Consider the following 21,206-nt stretch of genomic DNA (forward strand, 5'->3'; position numbering starts at 1 on the left):
CTTTCATGCATGAGGACGTTTTCTCATTAGCCACTCTCCGAGCCCTTCTGTCAGCGCAGAGAGACGCCCGCTCTGTGTGTGTCTGCGCACGTGACGCCGGTGTGTATGTGTGCAATTTCACGTAGCTTTGGCACAATCTGCACACTGACCTGAAACGTAGTTTAGTATCACACCGAGTCAGACAGATGGACAGAGTGACAGACATATGGGCAATTTAACCACGACGCCATCGCATGATATCATTACGCGGCTGCCATTTTCAAAAGCCAAGTTTGCAGGTGGTCAGCGTCATGACGTCTGCCAGTAAGCAATCAATTATCAATTTAAAGAGGCGTTTCAGTTGTTTAACTCTGATGCCATTTGAAATTTCTATTTTTTTGTATTGAACTGATTCTCAGTCTATTTTGATACATCTATCTTGATGTAAAGCCCTTCCACTTGAAAACAAGTGGAAGGGCTTTAGGATTGACACCGGTGGATTTTACTTACATTTTCCTTATGTGGTGCATACTACTTCTGTGGTCTCGATGTGTTGTACACACAGCAATCATGGTGGCTACCACACAATGGATTTACATTGTCACTCCACAGCCAAACTTCACCCACACCGACATCATGTCTTCATTAAATGTACATACCAGAGTTACTATTCGTTTTTTGGGATTTGATACCAAGTGAAACCAAATAACAAATCTACATTTACCACAAGTAACAATGTTTTCAGAGCTGAATAAGCTCCATATATGTCCTTTTTCTGGGAGCTGCCATTCTCAACATGCAGCATAATGTTTAGTTTTCTCTAGAGCAATCAGGAAGAGAACATAAATGGCGATTCCCTTTGAGGAAATGACTGTGGGAATGTCTGCGAGGACACAAATCTATAACATTACCCAGTCTGGACATCAAGACAAAGACGCTTCAGATGACTTATAGCAACAGTTTATAAGCAAATGATTTCCCCCCAGACTAAGTTTAAATATTACAAGTGAGACGTCCTTATTTTTTAATCAGTTTGGATTGGAAACGTCTCACATGAAACTAACAACATGGCCTGAATGAAATCATGAACAACCATGCCGACGTAAAGGACACATGACAATTTTTACATTGACATACATAAAGGAGCCACATTTTGGTATTTATTGCACCTGGATGAGGACATTCAAACAGCCGTAGTTCCTATTAAAAGTGGAAGAACAGGTAGTTCCTGCAAACTAATGAGGAAGAATATATCTCGGAAATTTGTGGTCACTCACTGTGATGAAAACCAATCTTGAACAAGAAAATTGCCCCTAAAACAGACGGAAGAATTGTTATTTCTGTTTTAATTGACAAATCACTACTTCATAGTATCACTGAGTAAGACCGTGGCCATTGGGGGTGATAATATTATTCCATCTCTGTGGGGGGGATCTCTGGACTTTGTTTACAGAATTACAGACACAGTAAAGTAGTGTGACATGTGATGAATAATTTTCCTTTTATCCTGCTTTCAGGTCTATAATAACAGATATGATCCTTCTCCTGCCCTCGGGATCCTCCCACAGGGATTAATTAGACTTTATCTAATCAAACCTCCCAGATAACCCATAAATTGGCTGTTTTAAGCTTGAACGAGAAAACTTTACATTTTATATATGGTGGAAAACTTTACATTATCACGGGATCCCAATTACGTGGTTCTTTTCATGCCTTGTGTGGCTCAATGTTTGGAAATATAATGACCTGTGTTGATTACATGATGCAGATATTCTCAGATTTTATTGCTGTGACTTTGAAAAGTACTCTTTCAATGTGGTGGCAAACAGAACCAAATAAAAAAACAAAACACTTTAAATAAGAGCAAATGAACACCTAAACACCTTCAGCTTTCATCACTTCTCAGCGTCTCCACCAGTATCCGGACACGTCGTCCTCGCCTGTTTTCTTGCTGGTTGGAGCTTTATCAAACCAAGATTCTGTATTAATGGCATCTTTTTAATTAAATCTTAATACAAGTTTTTTTTTTGTGGCTTAGCCATTGAGGAACACCAGTCGCAATGTTTTTTATTTAATAAACCTTGTTTTATTGGCTCCCCTATAAATAAAAAAAAACCAAACAAACAAACAAAACGCTGTTACCACTTAGAAATACAAGTCGTCTATTGTAACATTAGAATTTGCTTAAAGATAGAGAAGTTGGTTTGACACCTGTTATACAACTTATACTTCCCCCAAAATGTGGAAGTGGAAGACGAACCTATGAAGTCATTATGTAACATTAAGTTGTTCACATTGTAAACTGTATCAGCAAGGCAATAAACACAAATAATGACAAGATAACAAATAAGGGCCACATGGGGTTGGTCCTTACTGTTAGATGGCACTTCATTTTAAGCAAATTAGTTAGTTTATTTTCCTTCTAAATCCATCCATCCAGCCATTGACCAGCCATTGATACAGCTGTATCCAAGGTAAGGTTGCAATATGCCAAAGTATTGCAAATTATTGTCCAGAGTAAAATCTGTGATATTCCCGAGTGGAGATTTAATTTATTTAGGACAAACAAAAACCAAAAACAAAGACTTCTGTACATGGTTAGGGTTAGGTACATGTAAATCTATATACTATAAGAGGAAGAGCAATGGAAAAGATCATGTTGCGGGAACTTCAAGTCATTACAGAGATACTGAAGAAAATGCAAACACATTCACTGTAAATACAAAATTAATGAAGAGTTACAAAAAGCTCCTGCTTAAAGCTACTAACAAAAATTGAAAAGGCGCACGCACGCACGCACACACGCACACACGCACACACACACAATGTATCAAATACAATATGACTGGCTTCTCCCTGTCTGTCTCTCATTATCCTCCACACTCATACTTTTATCTTCACACCTACTCATGTGAACACGCAAACACAAAAATGACACACAGCACCGTGCAATTAGCTCTTTATCTCAGCTCTGCATTGTTGCGAGCTACCACTGCTTTCTGTGACGCATACATGCACACACACACACACACACACACACACACACACACACACACACACACACACACACACACACACACACACACACACACACACACACACACACACACACACACACACACACGCACACGCACACACATGCGCACACATACGGACACACACATTTTATCAGTATGATGTGCATCCACTTTGTGGTCTTTGGCGACAGACCTCTTGATTGTGACAAAGTGCACACTGACCAACTCCTGTCAACACCAGACAGATAGAGTTACTCACATAACCAATGACGTGTGCGTGTGTGAGTGTGAGTGTGAGTGTGAGTGTGCGTGTGCGTGTGCGTGTGCCTGCATGTGTGCATTCATGCTTGTGTGCATGCGTGCATGTTGGGCAAGGGGATAAAAATGTGAAGTGTGATAATGGGCATGAGAACACGCATGAAATAAGAGGAGATAATCAGAACAAAAAAAGCTATAAATAGCGTGTTAGTGATACGGCCCCCATTTTGACTGACACACACACACACACACAGACACACACACACACACACACAGAGAGAGAGGCATCAGCTGCTCTGTCATTTGGCTCCATTCTCTTGCAGTCACACCTTGAGGTCAAGCAGCAGAATCGTACACACACATAGTCTCACTCATGGACACACGCGCACATGCACACACACACGCCTCCATGCCCTGGGCTCACTCACTTTCTATGAAACTAACATAACCTAGTTTTTAAAACCAAGCTGGCAGCAACGCTCCGGGCCGGTCAGTCGCTCAGCTGGTGCTCTGATTGGGTCCAAACTCAAATAGAAGTATTTGGAAGGACAATTCACTTCTAATATATATTACTCTATGCTTTATTTATTCTTATGTATAATGAAAAATGTATCACGTAAAAATAGAGCTTGTTAAGGTTACTGGGGATGGTGCAGGTGACTTAAGTTTCCTTCCACTAATTTTAAACCAAGACCAGTCAACAAAAAAAGAAAGAAAATGAAAACATGCATAAAACTGTGAGAATGATTCACAACTTATAATAAATAAGTGCTATAAAAACTACCCTTAAATATATCGTCTATCATGGGCTTTTTGAACCACTCTTCACCAACCGTATGGGATTTTAAACGCTGCTGAAGTATGAGGCGCTTTGCCCTGTGTGGTGCTCTGTAGGTCAGCATATTACATCGTCACATGGTGTGACTTCCTGAAACCTTGAAACACGTGATTTGGATAGCATATGTAACCATATCATTTTCGTGATAGACTGCGTCATCCATCAGACCAGGCAGCACGACACCTAAAACGATCCCATACTGGCCTGAACGTGGCTACTTAGCACCCCTGTCTTCCCATAGCGCTGTTTTAATACTCAATACTCATGACTGAGCCATGCAACATTAATATCTTCTCAGATCACAGAGAGGCAAATTTCAGAGGCAAATACTTCAGAGTAGTTATATTTTAACCTTTGACACATCACGCAGTAGTCGCGACACTCACCGCAGGCTCAGACGGAACGTATTCAGGCTTTGAAGAAAGTGCTGACCACCACACCCATGTGTGGTAGCATCAAAGCCATTTTCCTGTTAATTCAATGTTTTTTTTATGAGAGCATAATTCACATCTTCAAGACTCATGGGACAATTGCCACTACTGCAGGCTTCTGTCAATACCATTCATCCAATACTGTAATTGAAGAATATTTACCATAATTAGCAGATTGAAGACATACTCAGAATATGATGCACTACAGCTCAAGTACGGGCTTAAAAAAACCTCTTATGTTTTTCTTTATCTTTTTTTTTTAACATGACATCAAATCAATAAACACTTAAAGCTTTATTCAACATCATAAGACAATCTCATTAAATTACCCCCACATTTTAACTATTTACATATTCAGTTACTAGTGAAAAACACAAAATCCATATCAGCGTCTCCTGCGCACTCTCTTGTTCCTCTTTTATTAAATGCCAAAAGAACACGGAAAGCCACAACACTCCCCACATGACATGCCGACGATGAGCACCCCGACTGGTTCAGTGTTGGGTTTGAACGGTATTTGGGCGAAGCGCCGGGGAAGAGTCGTCCTGGCTCGAGCTGGGCTCAGTGCAGATGGAGAGCACCAAGGCCAAGGGACGCTTCACACTCGTTCAGCAGGGATGTTACGAGCTGCACACACATGCACGCAAACTCAGGCAGACAGGAGAGCAGAATAATTACAGTTCAGTATTATACCTAGGGAGACCTCATTAAATCTGTCTGCCATTATCTCTCTGTTTCACTGTCACCTGTTATCCCTATCTGCCTCTGTCCTCTTTCATCCCTCACTCCTCGCTGCGTGTGTGTGTGTGTGTGTGTTAGTATATTTTTACCCATCATACTTGCTCCGACTCAGACTCTCCCACTCACTGTCATGTTCTCTTTCAACTCTCATTCCTAATTATTTCTTCTTTTTTTTAACTCTTCTCCTCCTGCTCACTTTTATTTTTTGAACTTATAATTAACTATTAATTTGAAAAAGCGTTCATGCACAATACACCCTCTCTCACTCCCTGCCCCCCCCACACACACACACATGAGTGTGTGTGTGTAACTATTGCCACATTAACAGATTTGACACTTTCATGAAGTTTCACACCCAAAATGTTCAACTGCAGTTTTGTAATTCAGATTTTAGTTTGTGTGACTTTGTTGCTGTTGTTGACGACAACTACAGTAAATTGTTCTCTTTGGCAAACCGGTTAACTGCGTGTGCAGAAGAAGATGTGACGTTACACACAGGATGATTAAAACGAGTCATGTTGTGATCCGACTTGTATTTAGCATTTCCGATCTTGAAATGTGATAATGCTGCCGAATATTTTGTGATGAGTGACGCTACTAAAATCTTAAAAGATTTCAGAGCTCCTTACTTTTTACTATTATTGTCCATGATAATGGTTGCAGAGCTGCTGTCTCGGCTAGTGGGCAACACGCACTTCCTAAAAGAAATGGATTTATGAACATCCCGATTTTCAGGAGCATTTTCCTACTGCCAACTGCTTAACTTAAAACTCAATGAGTGAATCAGTCATCAGACACAGTCATAACGTGTTTACGAGTCATAACGTGTTCACAGCTCTGCTGATGTATCACAGCAACAATACAACAATACAACTCTGTTGGAAAGGTTACTCTTCTGTCTTAGCACAAACTAGGTAATGGGTATTTATGTCTATTCAGACGAAACTGCTGGTAATTTTATTGAAGGCTTATTTCTTTTCTTTTTTAACTGTAACATGGGCTCAAAGGTTAGGTTAGATCTTTACTTTCTTAATTGCAATTATGTGAGCTGCAGTGGGTCAAAGAGGTATGATTAAGCTTTATTTTAAGGGGCACATATCACATTCAACCACAGAATTCTCAATCTTGTTTGCAAAGATGAAAATAACTGAATTTACGCCACGAAACTCCTAATTTAGAGGTCTACTGTTAATTTAATAGAGAATACAAACTATATCTCATTGCCTCATGTTAACACATCATAGAGGATGACAAGGATATGGGCTGTCCAAACTAAACATCACATAAGAACAGTTCTGGACAGATACAGGCCTTTACTTGGCAACAACAGTGAAGCAAACCAGGAGGGTTTCATTCATCTGTTCGCTGGGGTTCCTGCCAGAACATCAGTGACTGTACAGAGGACTGTTATATGGAAACTTTAATTTAGATCTAGGTCATTTCTTGTTTCAATAACAGCTTTATATCAGCTGCTACTCACAAGTCTTGATAAGGTCTTGCAGTCCCGGGTGGCAAAAGACTTCAAAAGAAAATTCTCAGCAAATATGTCACTCATGACAGGACGTGAAATCAAAAGCTATCATTCAAAACATTTTTTTTTAACAACCAAAAATTAAGCACGAGTAAGAGAATCAGTATTCATTTCCAGGTACAATAGATTGATAACATCAGGCTTATAGAGAGGCTCAGGCTAAATGTGCTGTTAGGTGGCTGTTTAAATAATTGAAAGACTAATGGGAATTGTAGACACTGGTTGCACGAAATAATGAGACGGCGAGAGACCGAGGGAATGAGGGACACAAGTTTAATCAGGTCATCTCAGATTTAAGGTCGAAATGTAATTTTTCAGATTTCCCTCTCGTCTCTCTTGGGTCAATATTAATTACCTATTTTAAGCAAACCAAGAAAACCTGAGACATTGAGTGGAGAAAAAAAAAGTCCTCAGTTTTGATTGGAACAACTGAATATAAGTCTAATTTTGAGTCTTTTGATCACTTCCATCTGTAGGTATCTGAGATTATTATTCCATCCTACGCTACCATGGATTATTTGTTATGCATTGACTGTTGTACCCAGATCATACCATTTTTGTTTTGCACGGAATAAATTAAAAGATAAAAAATGCTGAAAATTGCACTTGCGAATCCTCAAAATGTTAATGTGTCAATAAGGCTGTGCCTGGAGATCTACGTCGCTGCGGGGGTGTAGTTCTGTGTCAGAACTTGTCAGTCCTATCAATGTTTCTATAAATGCAATGCAGAAATGTGGCCTGCTCAGCTTAAATTGATCCCTTACAAGGCTGTAGCACTGTGGGCTTCTATTTAATTTTTAAATGCATTTAAATCACTGCAACTTTGTCTGAAACACAAGCTTTTTCTATGACTAATTACAGAATTACCAGGATTACACAATCCACATGTTAGTAAAATAAAGAGAGGCAGCATTACATATTTTGTAATGAAATCAGACAAATGGCATTAGAAAACTACACTGACAAGACCAAAACAGTCATTTTGAATTCAGAACCAAAAATACTGGCTGAGAAAAACAAATTAAATATAGGAGCATCCCAAATGAACTAAAACTTGAAGGTAGCTTCCTGTAAACCATCAAAAATAGAAAAGGTCTCTGCAGTCTTGTGCAGCAGCCACTTTAATCCATCACAAAAACAACACAGACACAAATCCAATCATTATTCTTATCTCGATTTTTGTACACAGTATGAAAACAAAGCACTGCTACAGATCTTACACAAGTTACTCATTAACTCTTATTTAAGCCGTCTATGCACCAGTCAACCTTGACACTGTACTTTGTGACTGTTGTATTTTGTCAGACATTATTCTAAAACAACAACATATGGGACGAACAGAACAGATTACATATGAAGTGAAAGCAATCAAACTGTACAAATACTGTCGTTGACAACAGAGCAACAGATCTGTATGAATTGTTGATGTTGGATCTAATTTCCACATAAACGCTCCTTGGAGTTGGAAAGTGCAATTCTGACAGAGGTGTGACACGGATCCCGAAATACAGACATGCATTCAAACGTACACTCTTCCAGCCACAAGCAGTCACAGTCACATCAGCTGACTTTATATCAGCTGAGTGTGGCCACGGTAACAAGACTCCATTGTCTCGCAGTGAGCTGACATGAAACCTGCCAAATAGGTCCAACACGCACGCGCGCACACACACACACACACACACACACACACACAAATCAACATGTGCAGACAAACAAGAACAGAGGGCTTAAAAAAAACAACACACTCAAGTATGTAGATGTGCACACAAATACACACACGCAATTTTGTACCACAAAAGACCTTTGTTTTTTTTAGTAAGAAGCCCTGATTAGCACGAACACACACACACACACACACACACACACACACACACACACACACACACACACACACACACACACACACACACACACACGGCTGAGAGCAAAGCAGCCTTTGATATGATAAAAATGCAACCAATTCAGCGAGAGGAGGAAAAACACGCAGTACATTCAAAGTCAAAAAACAAATCTGCCGAAAGATTCCAATCAGGTAAGAAAATGACCCGAGACCTGCAGGAAACTGTAACTGGCAGAGAGTCAATGGGGAGCACTAACTTAAATTCCACAAGCCGATTTCATACTGGGCATCTATAGTCACAGGATCACGTGTAAGGCGGAAATATTGGATTTTACGTAGCACATAGCCATGACTGTGCAGAAGAAGATGAACGAGGCTAATAGAAAGAATAGTGTGCATAGCAGTGCATGAATGTCAGTAAAATTATCTCTGCTGTAGCCAGCTACACGATTCATACACTTGTTCTCTGTACGCGTCTGTGTGGTTTCATTACTAAAACAAGTAACAGCGCCCTCCCGTGGCCCGGCATACTAACTCTATCGTTGTCGAGTGTGTCTGCTGCTGCAGTGTAAACACACTCCTTTTTTTAACGGATTAGGTGTTGCTTCGTGAAACGTTGTTGTGTAAACGGGGCCTGAATCGCCCCCGTATCATGGTTTAATGGTCACAGCTCAAAAGGGCTGTCTGCAATCACATGGTCAAAAGGACAGACTGAGAGGAGTCTGTAGTAGTGCAATCTGGAGAAGATATCTACGACTGACGAAAATGTGGGACTAAACAGTGTGCAGATTCTTCTGTTTGGTCTACAGGTCACCACTTTGCAAACTTATTTCTTCTTGGCCTGGTTGATGTCTTACTCACGGACAAAAACACAAGAAGTGGAAGGTTTTGATGTGTTGCATCTAAGCTAAAGCTGAAACGTTTGAGTTCTCTGGTGGATGCGGTTCACATGTGAAGACATTATGTGGAAAATGACAGCTTTGATTGTTGAATTATGATGACTCACTGAAAGAGCTTTCATCATTCCTCAGCGGAAAGAATTATGATGAGATAAACATCTTATGCATGAAAACACATGATTTAAACATCTATTCATTACTGATCTAAGAAATGTGTAACTGTGTTTTTTAACGGACACTTGAATCCCAGAAAAATCTTATTTTCACATATTTCTGAAAACTTTAAATGGTACTGTGTTTTTTTTCACCGACTGGCTGCCTCATGCTCGCTGCATTTGTTTGCCATGGTACTCACTACCATGTGCCACGCAAATATTTAGACACAAGCAAGGTTTGTGCACGTCATGTATGTGATCTTGAGAAGAACGAAGTAAATACAGTGACATCTGTAACAAAATAAGAGAATTAAAAGCATGAAAGTGACATTATTCGAGCCTGTGCGTGTGTGTGTGTGTTTTACATTATATTTGCCTGTTTAACATATGTAAATGAGATTCAAAACATACCATACAAACACATGGGTATCAAGCCTATGCGAGCACATGCACACACGCCAACAGTTATTTCACTGCTCGCTGAGGCAGCCAATCAAATCAATTCCAGTGATGAACACGCCCCCGGCTATATTTAACCAATGAAGGGTGACGATCTGGCTGACGGACTGCTTCACATGACCAGTTGCAGACTCTCCTCATGCGAGACTTGAGTCGGTGCCAGCACGAGTTACCCAGTCTCTTACCACCCAGCCCCCCACCCCCCACCACCACCCATCCCGGCTCCTCCTGCACCCGAGCCATCTTGAGGAAAAGGAAGGCTAATAATTATCGAGGAGATCAGAGTCCGGGAGTGGAGCGCACTTTGCTCCCCCGTCCTCGTCTCTCTGTCACTTCCTTCCACTTGCTTAATAAGAGCGAGCGGGCGCTTTCACTTGTCAGTCTCTCGCTCAAGATGTCTTCGCCTCCCCCTTGTATCGCCCCCCCCCCCGCCCAGACTTATTCTCACTTGTCCTCCCCTCCTCATTTCTTGTTTCACCCTCCTCTCTCTCTCCCCCCTCCTGCTTCTTTTCACACTTACACATCACGTTACCCTCTGAAAGAATACAAGAAAAAGTGAATTCTTCTGTCGAGTTCCTTGAGATGGGTCTTCCTGCATCTTTAACACCCCCCCCCCCCTCCACCACTTTGTCAAACTTTCTAGTTTCTCTGTTAAGTTCTATTCATTCCCCCACTTGCTCCATTCTCTGTTTCCCTCACTTCTATGAACCGGGCAATTATTTCCCTTCATTAAATTGTCTCTTTCTGTCTCTCTCTCTCTCTCCCCAACTATGACATTCTCCCTTCTGCCTCTCAGCAGAAAACATATCCCACCATTTTTCCTTCAGTTTCCTCTCCTTCTCCCTTTTATTTTCCTCTTCTGAGGCTTAAACCTAATTATCTCCTGCTCTGGTGAGAGAAAACACACACACACACACACACACACACACACACACACACACACACACACACACACACACACACACACACACACACACACACACACACACACACACACACACACACACACACACACACACACACACACACACACACACACACACACACACACACACACACACACACACACACACACACACACACACACAGGGTGGGAACAGCCTGTGGGAAGCAGTGCAGCCGTGGGGGACGGACAGCGTTTGTTCTCCCTCCGGCCGGTCACCTCCGATCATGTCAGCGCGGCACAAACATGCACATATACGCTGTACGAGAGCCAGAGACGAAGAGAATAAGAAACCACAATGGTGCAAGTTATTACACATCACACATACGAGCTGTGCCAAGGTTTGTGTTCATTTGCTGATATCACAAGAGGGCCACGTTTCTACTACTGCATTGTAATCTAAAAAAAAAACACACACAAAAAACAACATATACCAGTATATATATATATATATATATATATATATATATATATATATATAATTAATATGAAGCATTTATTCAGCGAACTGGACCTGCTTTTGCTGAAGTGTCAGACCTCTTGTGCTAATTAAATGCTTTTGAAACCCTGTGAACAATGTGGGGCTGAACAGGCGAAGGGGTTTTACATGAAAGAACTGCTAGGTGTTATTATCGCCAACTGTGAAGAAATAGTTTCAAGTAAATTCAATCAACCAGCCGTTAGTTATACCCACTTATCCTCGAGGGTAGCAGGGGGCCGGAAGTGAATCCAGTTGGGAGAGAAGTGCAAGTAGGCCTCTCATATAGAAACCCAAATCCACACTTACCTTTACAAGATGGATTAAACAAAATGACCTTGTTGGAACATAAATTCATTATTATTGCCAAATATGGCATATACAAAACAACTTTATGTGCATCCTTTGGGATTTTTGGGTGTACACAATAAAAGCATTTAAGGCTTCCTGGTGTTTCCTGACCAGTAACGGCACTTTTTTAATATGCCATTTTATGTCCACAGGATTTTTTTTATTTGTTTTTTTCAAATAGGTCATGGGCTGTTAATCATTGAAAAATAAATTACCCAGAGACTTATTATAGTATGAAAAGATGCCATAAACAGCTCCTGCGATAACCAGGTGGCTGCAGAATAACAATCATATTCTCACTTTTACAGGTGTTAGCTTGTGGTCCTGACTTCCTTATTCTGAGTTTCACAATCCTGATGATGTCAATTAGCTTATTTTTAAGCCTTTGTGGTCTCCCATAAAAACAATTACACGCCATGTGGTAAACATGACGAGAAAGTTAACCTTAGTTAAAATAGTGATATACTTTGATCTCTTTAGTCTGCTAGAACTGTTTTTCCCAACAAGCTTCTGTATCAGCAATAACTATGTTTACATTGAGTTACAATACTTAATTAACGAGTCAAAGCTCATAAACACACGTAAAGTGTCTCTGCTAAAGTCATTTTATCTTCATAACAACATTTTAGGACTCATCAGAAGATTTTACAGACACAAAAAAAAAAAATCGCAATTAATTGATTAAATGTGATGGCAGCCCTTTCACTGTTCACAATTCATAATGTATAATTTTGGTTCTTACATTGCTCTATAAAGTTTAAGAAATGTGAAAGTATTTCCATTTCTTGTACTCAGTGAGCATATAAATTAATGAGTGTTATCCCTCCTAACACCACCAAACTCAAATTATCTGAGAGAAGAACCATTTTCTGCAGATGAAACAACTATTCCTGCTATTTTTAGTTTGTCCATAAAGTATCTGAGAAAATAATGAAAGCTGTGCTGCTAAATCATGTCAGCTCTCATTTCAGTTCTGAACTGGATTGTGACTTTTCTCCAAGCCCAATTCCATGTCTAAAGCAGCACAACTCATAGTTGTGTTGGTTTAAAGTTATAGAAAGTCAAAAACATTACAGGCAGCTCATATCATCTGCTCATATTAGTCTGAAAATGAAACCCAACCATGGATCACTGTGAACATTTCTACCAGTGAAACAGGCTGATAGGATGCTTTCACACTAGTATTTTCAGATCCTTCAGTATGCACTACATTGAGCTATAAAGACTCTCGGTTGATAAACAATACAAAAAAGGTCTTTGAGCATGGTTCTGAACCTTCAAATTGTTCCCAATAAAGGCCGAGCAGCCTGCATGCACTTACATTCACCCATTTACTTACACTCCAGCAGTATGGACAACTTTCAGACTAGTAGAACAGTAAAAACACTGTTACATTTACCAGTGCAAAGCTATAAAGGCATTCAGTGTAGTTTCTGTTTTTAATGCAATAGGCCAAAAAGGCAAGCGACATGTAGAAAGGACAAAATCATAAACAAGCGTCTAAAGCAGCAGTGTCAAACACATTTTATTTCAAGGGCAAGACGCACACCCCGATTTCTTCTTGAGTAAAATAACCTCAAGACCCTTGATCTACACTGTGTAAGAAAAAATACAATCAATACCAAGGCGATCAAACCAGAACAAAGCAAATGAACCTCTTAACAGAATTCATTGGAAAGAGCAAAACAACAGACTGTTCTTTGAAGCAAATAATCCTCATATTAACATATTTAACCCCTTGGTGGACATTCTCACTCGTGTTGCAACGCACCAAGCCAACCAACAACAGTTAACAAGGCAAACTTCTAAGAAAGGGGAAAAAAAAGGAAGAAAATCCTGCATCTTCTGTGCATGTTAACCAGAAATAATTAATTACACATGTCTCTGGAGCTCTCCCTCACAGATCCAGCCTCAGAAGCAGAGCCTTTCAGGGTGAAACACGAACAACTCTCATAATGTTAAAGCAAAAGGGAGGGGGGGGGGGGGGGGGGGGGCTTCACCTCCACCCACCAGGGAGAAGGACATCGAATGTTTCCCTCCTTTTTTCTCTTGGTGGAGGGTTAGTTTCCTCAGCCCAGCACAATCATATGTAAATATTCTTACAATGAAATAGTTTTCTCTGTGTGACACACACACACACACACACACACACACACACACACACACACACACACACACACACACACACACACACACACACACACACACACACACACACACACACACACACACAGAGAGCAGTGCACGAGAGGTCAGTTTGCCAGCTGGGCAGCAAGAGAACCTTTGCACACGTCTAAACACACACAGGCTCCATAAACAGATGGTGTCTCCTGCACACAACACACATACTATGCATGAGATAGAGATATGTTTTTCACACATGACCACGTCCCTTCAGTTGCTGGGCCAAATATATACTAACTAATGGATCATGCATATATGTGCACGTGCTCAGCCCAGCAGTCATATGTTTCTCAAATTAATCCCATCTTCTCTCAGATTTCCTTTCCGTGTCCCGACACACCTTTCTTTTCCCCCTTCAGTTTGTCAAGACTTACAAATGTATTCCAACTCAATTAGATCATCCACTTTGGGTTTAGTTTTTTCTAGATAGACGCATCCTCATAATCTGAATGTGTAAACAGATTCAGGTGCTCACAACACGAGTTATACCTGAAACACACACACACACACACTCACACTCACACTCACACTCACACACACACACACACACACACACACACACACACACACACACACACACACACACACACACACACACACACACACACACACACACACACACACAGTGAAAGGCACCTGTAGTCCCACAGAGATGTTATCAAGGCTTTCTTATGAGGTATTGTCACTTACAGTGATTGCATCATCTCAGAAAGCAATAATCTGTGTTTCAAAGGAGAGCAGGACAGGATTTGTGCAGTCACTATCGGGCAAATGATTTCAGCAACAGCCCACTTTCAACAGGGATTTCTTTGAAAGTTCCAAAAAAAAAAGATCATAATAAACTCAACACCAAGAATCTGAACAAAATGAGCACACAACCATACCCACCATGTAGTTTATTCAGCAAAAGGGTAATGGACTCCTTGCTTCTACCCACTAAGACTACATACACAGCTGTGACATACACCACAGCTCAATATAAACACCATCAAATCTAAATCTAATCCACTCATCTCTGTCCCTCTTTTTCCCTGCAGAAACAGCACACACATACACACACACACTGGTCACTCGGGCACGCCCCAGATGTTCAAAGGACTGTGGAAGAAAACGCAGCAAAGGGCTTCCCAGTCCTCTGATGAGGTTCCGGAAATAGCAGAACGTCTCTGAACAGGAACGTATGGGCTTCCCTGACAGGGCACCGTCCGCCACTTCATGAGCGCAACCTCTCTTTATGTAATGTTAGACGTGAACAGTCTTGCAGTCTTCCAAAGAACCAGCATGGTGGTTTTAATACATCCACACATCCGGTGTTAGACCAACCTGCACCCAACTGGACCCAAAAGTAACAACTCCAGATACCTCAAAAACCACTCTGGCGGCGGATCGGGTTCAGTCTAGTCCTTGAATGTGATTGTTTGAATACATTTTGTGGCATGAAGGGCTTCGAAACAAGCCAAGTATATGGTGCAAAGATGCAATGAATTTCTGTGGTGACGCTCTACAATGCATTTATTCAAAATGACTGGTGTTGATTTGTAGATCTGAAACTAAGTAAAGAGCACATATGTCGCACACTACAGGGGTGTGTCGCTGCTCGCACTCACCTGCAGTCTCTCTGGATTGCACAATGTAAGTGAACATGCGATGTGTTCTTGGGTATTGTGATAGCGACATGATTTGTGATATTCACAAACACTTAAGTCTTTGTGCATCAGGACCTGTTCGTCAAAATGACAGTGTTCTTTCACTTGCCCCAAATATACATTCTCTGTGATTGGATTTTGTTTTGTTGCGGCATTTTAGTTTTTTGTCCAGCAGATGAGCATCTGCAGTTCCCACCAGCCGTTTTACAGAAGAGCCTATGACATTTATTTTGCAATATGCACATCACATGTCCTGATGTTGCAATAAGAAAGAAAGGGAAATGTTGTGTGATTTATTGCACAGCCTGAGTTTGAACCTGCATAATGTACAGCCACAGACCAGAAAACTGCAAGCACTGCAATGTGCATGGGCAGCAATGTCCTTCCTAAATCTGTAGCTGGTACTCAATGGCAGCTGAGTGGGCCAGGTGGCATTCAGCATATCATCATCTCCCCCAGGTACTTACAGGAGTGACGCCACTTTCTTTCTTGAACATTATGTACAGTGAAATGTCTTGCTCAAGGACATAGAAAGCGGAAGCCCACTGACGCCACAGTCAAACATCAGGCCTGTGTGATACGAAAAACTGCTAATACAATGAAATATCTCTAACAAGATAACAAAAACAGCAAGGTACAGTACTCTGAATCCTTTTGAGAGAGTGGCATAAAATTGAGTCTAAGCCACAAGCTTTGCCTAGAGGATCCAGCCTAATAATAATAAATTTTGTTGGTGTGCCACCCCCAGAAGGATGTGGAGTGAATGAGTGTATGACATGAAGCTGACTGCCAAATCCAGTTTTCACAACCTATCTATAAGCAACACTGTGTTGTAGGCTGCTATCAGACACATGGAGGTGGCACAGCCTGAGTGGTTGGAAAAAGAGAGTGTGGCGTAAATCAGATTAAATGAAAGACACTCGCCTTCTGTCCTATAAATGCATCAAACAACAGTAATACCACACGGCCTTATTATGTATCTTGCATTTCAACAAAGTGTATAAAATGAAAGTCTTGTCGTCTTTACTTTGCATAACTAGGCTCTCAGAAATAGCACAGACACCTTTACTGTATCACCACTGTAAATAAATACGTGATTTACTACAATCCGGCAAAATCAATGCATTCCGCTCCTCCAAATGTTACTATATATCATATAATCAATGAACCCAAAAGAGAGCATTGGTCGGTCAGTGTACAGAACGTGATGAGCAGCTGAAATGACCACTAACAGCTGAGAAACAGGCTCATCTGGATTCACTGAATCATGTACTCATGTGATATGTCACCATACGACCACTACCAAAGCCTATTATCGGCTAAAACGCACTCAGCTGTCTGTAAAAGTGACGCAAAGGAGGAGACTGAAGTTTAAAAAATAACTACAAAAAAACCCAACATATGTCACGAGTCAATTACTGAGAACATGAGGGAGAAGGAGGAGGAGGGGTCGAGCATCCCATTGATATAGCAGGACCTCAAGGAATAGACACAGTACCGTAAATCCCGTATGTATATATTCGAGGATTAATGCAGTAACACGGTAAACACAGAAATACTACTAAAGTGTGATAAGGTTTCTACAAGGTCTGCACAGGCTGCCATGGATAAGTCCCGACAGAAGTATCATTAAATGCATTACAATTATATCATAAGAGGCAAAAACACATCGGGCGGCATTAATTAGGTCACTAAACTCTTTGCTAAATACCAGAGGTACATATTCAATCTCGAAAGGAGTGCTGTGGTGGATTTTGAATCAGAGCTATGTTGGATTGTAAGTAAGCCTTCACAGACACTTGCACTGGGGTGACACTCCTTAAATTAAATACATCACTCTGCCAATGGATGCTGTTATAAGGAAATAGCTCAGAACATTTGTTTTGTCTTATGCACACTAGTTTTACTGGGCAGAATAAACTATAGAGAGGTCACTAGTCTATTCGAGTCCAACACAGAGATACCAACAAATCAAACACAACTATTAGAATCACCAAATTTAGGTGGCTATGATGTTGGCTGTCTCAGTTAAAATATGGGGAAGTGGGATAACAGCTTCGCTTGAAATCTGTGGTTTTGGGTCAGCTGACACAGTGGGCCTCATCTGTTGAAGGCTTTGCGTGTATAAAAATGGAAGCAAACGCGATATTACACATGCACTTGTGCAAGAGACATGAAACTAACACATATTATAGATCAAGTCTGTTCGCCCTTCACGGATATGGAATATTGGGTGTGTTACTGATATTCCATAATATCTCGGTTCTTTGTTGGCTTTGGTCATTTATGTCCTGAAGGTAATGTCATTCCTCTTGTGTACTGGGGTATTTCGCAGCAGCTTTCATCTCTGATTCAGTGGAGAGTGAAATAGTTTATTTAATTTACATTGCAAAGTGTTGCAAACAGAAAGAAAAGAAAATGTAAGAGTCTGCAAAAAGTCAACATGCGTGTCTTTGGACCGTTTGAGAACTGCCCACAGAAAATCCATGCACACACAGGAAGAACATGCTACCTCCACAACTGAGGTCTCCAAACACAAAATCAACCTGGGGGTATTCTTAGAGGCAGCCACAGACAAGAAGAGGTTAACTTTCCAAAGATACACAACTCAAGAAGGAAGAGGATACTCTGAGAAGTTACTATAGAAAATATTGGTACCTATCTCGCTCATAAACCAATTGCTTGAATTGGTAGTTGGTCGAATGAGACCTCATCATTTTTAACCAGCTAATCAGACATACAACCTAGAAGAGGCTTGCTTGATGACATCATGACAACTATTAGTAATTTTTGTGGGAATGTATCAGGAAAGCACTTGCCAGTTATCATCACACACTCACCACAATGCAGTTCTATTGCTTTTGATTGAGAGATTAAACTTAAGCTGCAGTGCTATTGAAGTTGACAGTGAACGCATTAGTATGACTCTGTCCAGGAGCTCACAAAAACACAGAGGAGGATCAGGAAATCAAAGCAGATCTGGCACGACATTATCCCTCGTCTTAAGACTTCACACATCCTACAACTAACTGCCTGTTAACAGTTACAGATTCTAGTTATCCACGCACCGCATCTTATCTCACGCCAGTTTGTAGGATTTGAATCAACGCTGCACCTGTATCACTTCTTTTCCCACACCCTTTTCATCCCACACACATACAAGCGTCATCCTGTTTGACAGGGCCTGGACGAGCGGTGCTCTGCCAATCACATATTTGACAAATCTTGAAGTGTTGGATTGGTTTTTCTCAAGCAGAAGAAATATATGAAATAGCCAGGATGCATGTACGAGAACAGGCCACATAGACACAGTGTACATGTATGTGTGTATGTGCGTGTGTGATAAGAGTGTTGGCATAAGAGGGACACACATGTACACTATAGGGTTATTAGACCGTGCTTATTAAAGACTTACTTCATCTGTTTGACGATGGTGCTTTTCCCTGACTCTCCAGCCCCTGAGGGATAAGAGACAAGAAGACAATGTAAACAGGGTGTGTGTGTGTGGGGGGGGGGGGATGCAAAAGATGAAGGGGTGGGAGGGAGGATTGGAAAAGAAAGAGAGAGAATCCGCCTCTTATAAACCTACATGTATGAGCGCAGCAGCAGGAGGGTGGAGATGAAGAAAAAAAATGGAGAAAAGTATGGCTGCATATTTTCTTTCCCATCCTCTTTCTCAGAAAAACACCTCCTCTACCTTCCATCTTGTAACTTAGCCAAACAGATTAAGGTTCATTTCCTGCAAAGAATCAATGAATCAATCTCCTATCCAAAAACCAATGATCCTGTTCTGGGCCGTCCATTGCTGAATGCTGCCATTTTTCTCCCCCTGGCATTCATCTGCAGTTAGAACACTTCGGATGAACAGAACTGCTTCCCCTGGATTATTATGCTTAAGAACATTTTTACGCACCTGCCTTATCTTCAGTGGCTCTTTTTAGAGCAGCTGACTTTAATGCGATGTAACTGGAATCAGTGAAAATGGGTTATTTTGGCCAAAATGTGAGTGTTTGTAAACCATACATGTCGTGTTTAGTTAATTTGATCTCCAGCGCAGCCCTTGAATTGGATCATTTCTTCTCACCACCACCACCACCACCGCCCCCATACACCACACCTTTCAGCCGCCCTGTGCGTCTCTCTCTCTCTTTCTCTTTCTCTCTCTCGCTCTCGCTCTCTCTTACCAAGCAGCAGCAGTTTAACATCTTTGGCCGCGGTCAGACCGTCCTCCTTCAGGTTTTTCTCGATGGCTTTGCTCCGGTCCAGAGCCGCCCTCTCCTCTGCGCTCAGAGTACATCCCATGGTTAGAGAACACAGCTTGAACGCGTTACCGGTACTGGAATCCACGGCAAAAAAATGAAAGAACACACACACACAAAAAAAAAAGGAAAATTCAAAGAAGACGCAATAAATAGGCGGATGGATGGAACTTGGAAGAAAGCCGCTTGTAAAGATCCTTTTTGATTATTTTTCCTCAGCTTTTTTTTTTTTTTTGCTTTCCCCTTCGATCCCTCTCTGGGCAGCTCCCTCTCTCTCTCTCTCTCTCTCTCTCTCTCGCTCTCTTCTCTCTCTCAAACCGGGGATACAGGCAGCGTTAAAGCATTTAAATCACGGATCAGCTCGGTTTGAGCCACAGCGCATTGAAAAACGACGGTAGTCTCCGCAGCTGGCTGCTTATCAAAAAGGTAGTCTCGGTCGTGTCCGTATCTCTTGATTGCTTTATTCTTATTCTTGTTTATTTTTCCTTCCCTCGGTAAATCACGATAACGGTTCCCGTCTTCTTCACTCGTCTTTTTCTCTCGTGCGTTACTGGGCGGCGGTGCGCTGCGCTCGCATCGCTCGGTTCTCACGGCTTCTGCCTGGTCTTCGGCTCCTCCGGGGCTGGGCGGGCGGGCGGGCGGGCGGCGGGGACACGCTGTGTAACGACGATTGCCTCCCGGTTAGCTCCGGTGCGGGCTCGGTCCTCCCGTTAGTTCATGCGCTCGATTGCAGGTTGCTGACGTCAGAGAGGCGAGAACAAATGTGGGGAGGGAGCGCGCGGACTCCCAGTGGCGCAGCCTGGTGGCGCACGGTTAAATAGCCTGGTACCTTTACTCAAGCGGCCCCTTAGAAAAAAAGAAGTTCCCAAGCACATCAAACCCATCCAGAAAAAGAGATCACAGCCTTGCACACAGTCTGAAAGTGATCTAAATGTCTAAATTACTAAATTACGCACAATGCAGGTGCGTAATTCTAAATCATTAACCCTTTTGGTCAGGAGCATCAACACAGTGGTTTATTTTTTCCACACACATTTCTGACGAGACACGTTGCATTTAGTTGCATTAGAAGGTTTCATTAAAAGTGTCTTTATGTTGAAATTGTGGTAACTGTCAGTAGTAATTGTTTGGTTTCACAGGAATATAGACATTTTTATCATGTATCGTCTGCGTCACAACAAAGAAGAACTTTAA

General features: G+C 41.5%; 1 protein-coding gene across 3 annotated transcripts in view; it reads right to left on the reverse strand.

Moving 5' to 3' along the window:
• LOC308136632 (guanine nucleotide-binding protein G(o) subunit alpha) overlaps nt 1-20,709 on the reverse strand; it is a gene marked incomplete at its 3' end in the record, with an annotated part of 100,263 nt that extends 79,554 nt beyond the window's left edge. For all 3 annotated transcript variants that reach the window (XM_080505062.1, XM_080505064.1, XM_080505063.1), the window contains exons 1-2: nt 19,938-20,709; nt 19,169-19,211 (exon numbers count right to left, since the gene is read on the reverse strand). In XM_080505062.1, coding sequence (XP_080361188.1) covers nt 19,169-19,211; nt 19,938-20,055 — 161 coding nt within the window. In that variant the 5' untranslated portion in view covers nt 20,056-20,709. The remainder of the gene's footprint in view (nt 1-19,168; nt 19,212-19,937) is intronic.
• Between the last annotated feature and the right edge of the window lie 497 nt (nt 20,710-21,206).

This window comes from Blennius ocellaris (assembly GCF_963422515.1).
Source record: "Blennius ocellaris genome assembly, chromosome: 11".
Classification (NCBI taxonomy): domain Eukaryota; kingdom Metazoa; phylum Chordata; class Actinopteri; order Blenniiformes; family Blenniidae; genus Blennius; species Blennius ocellaris.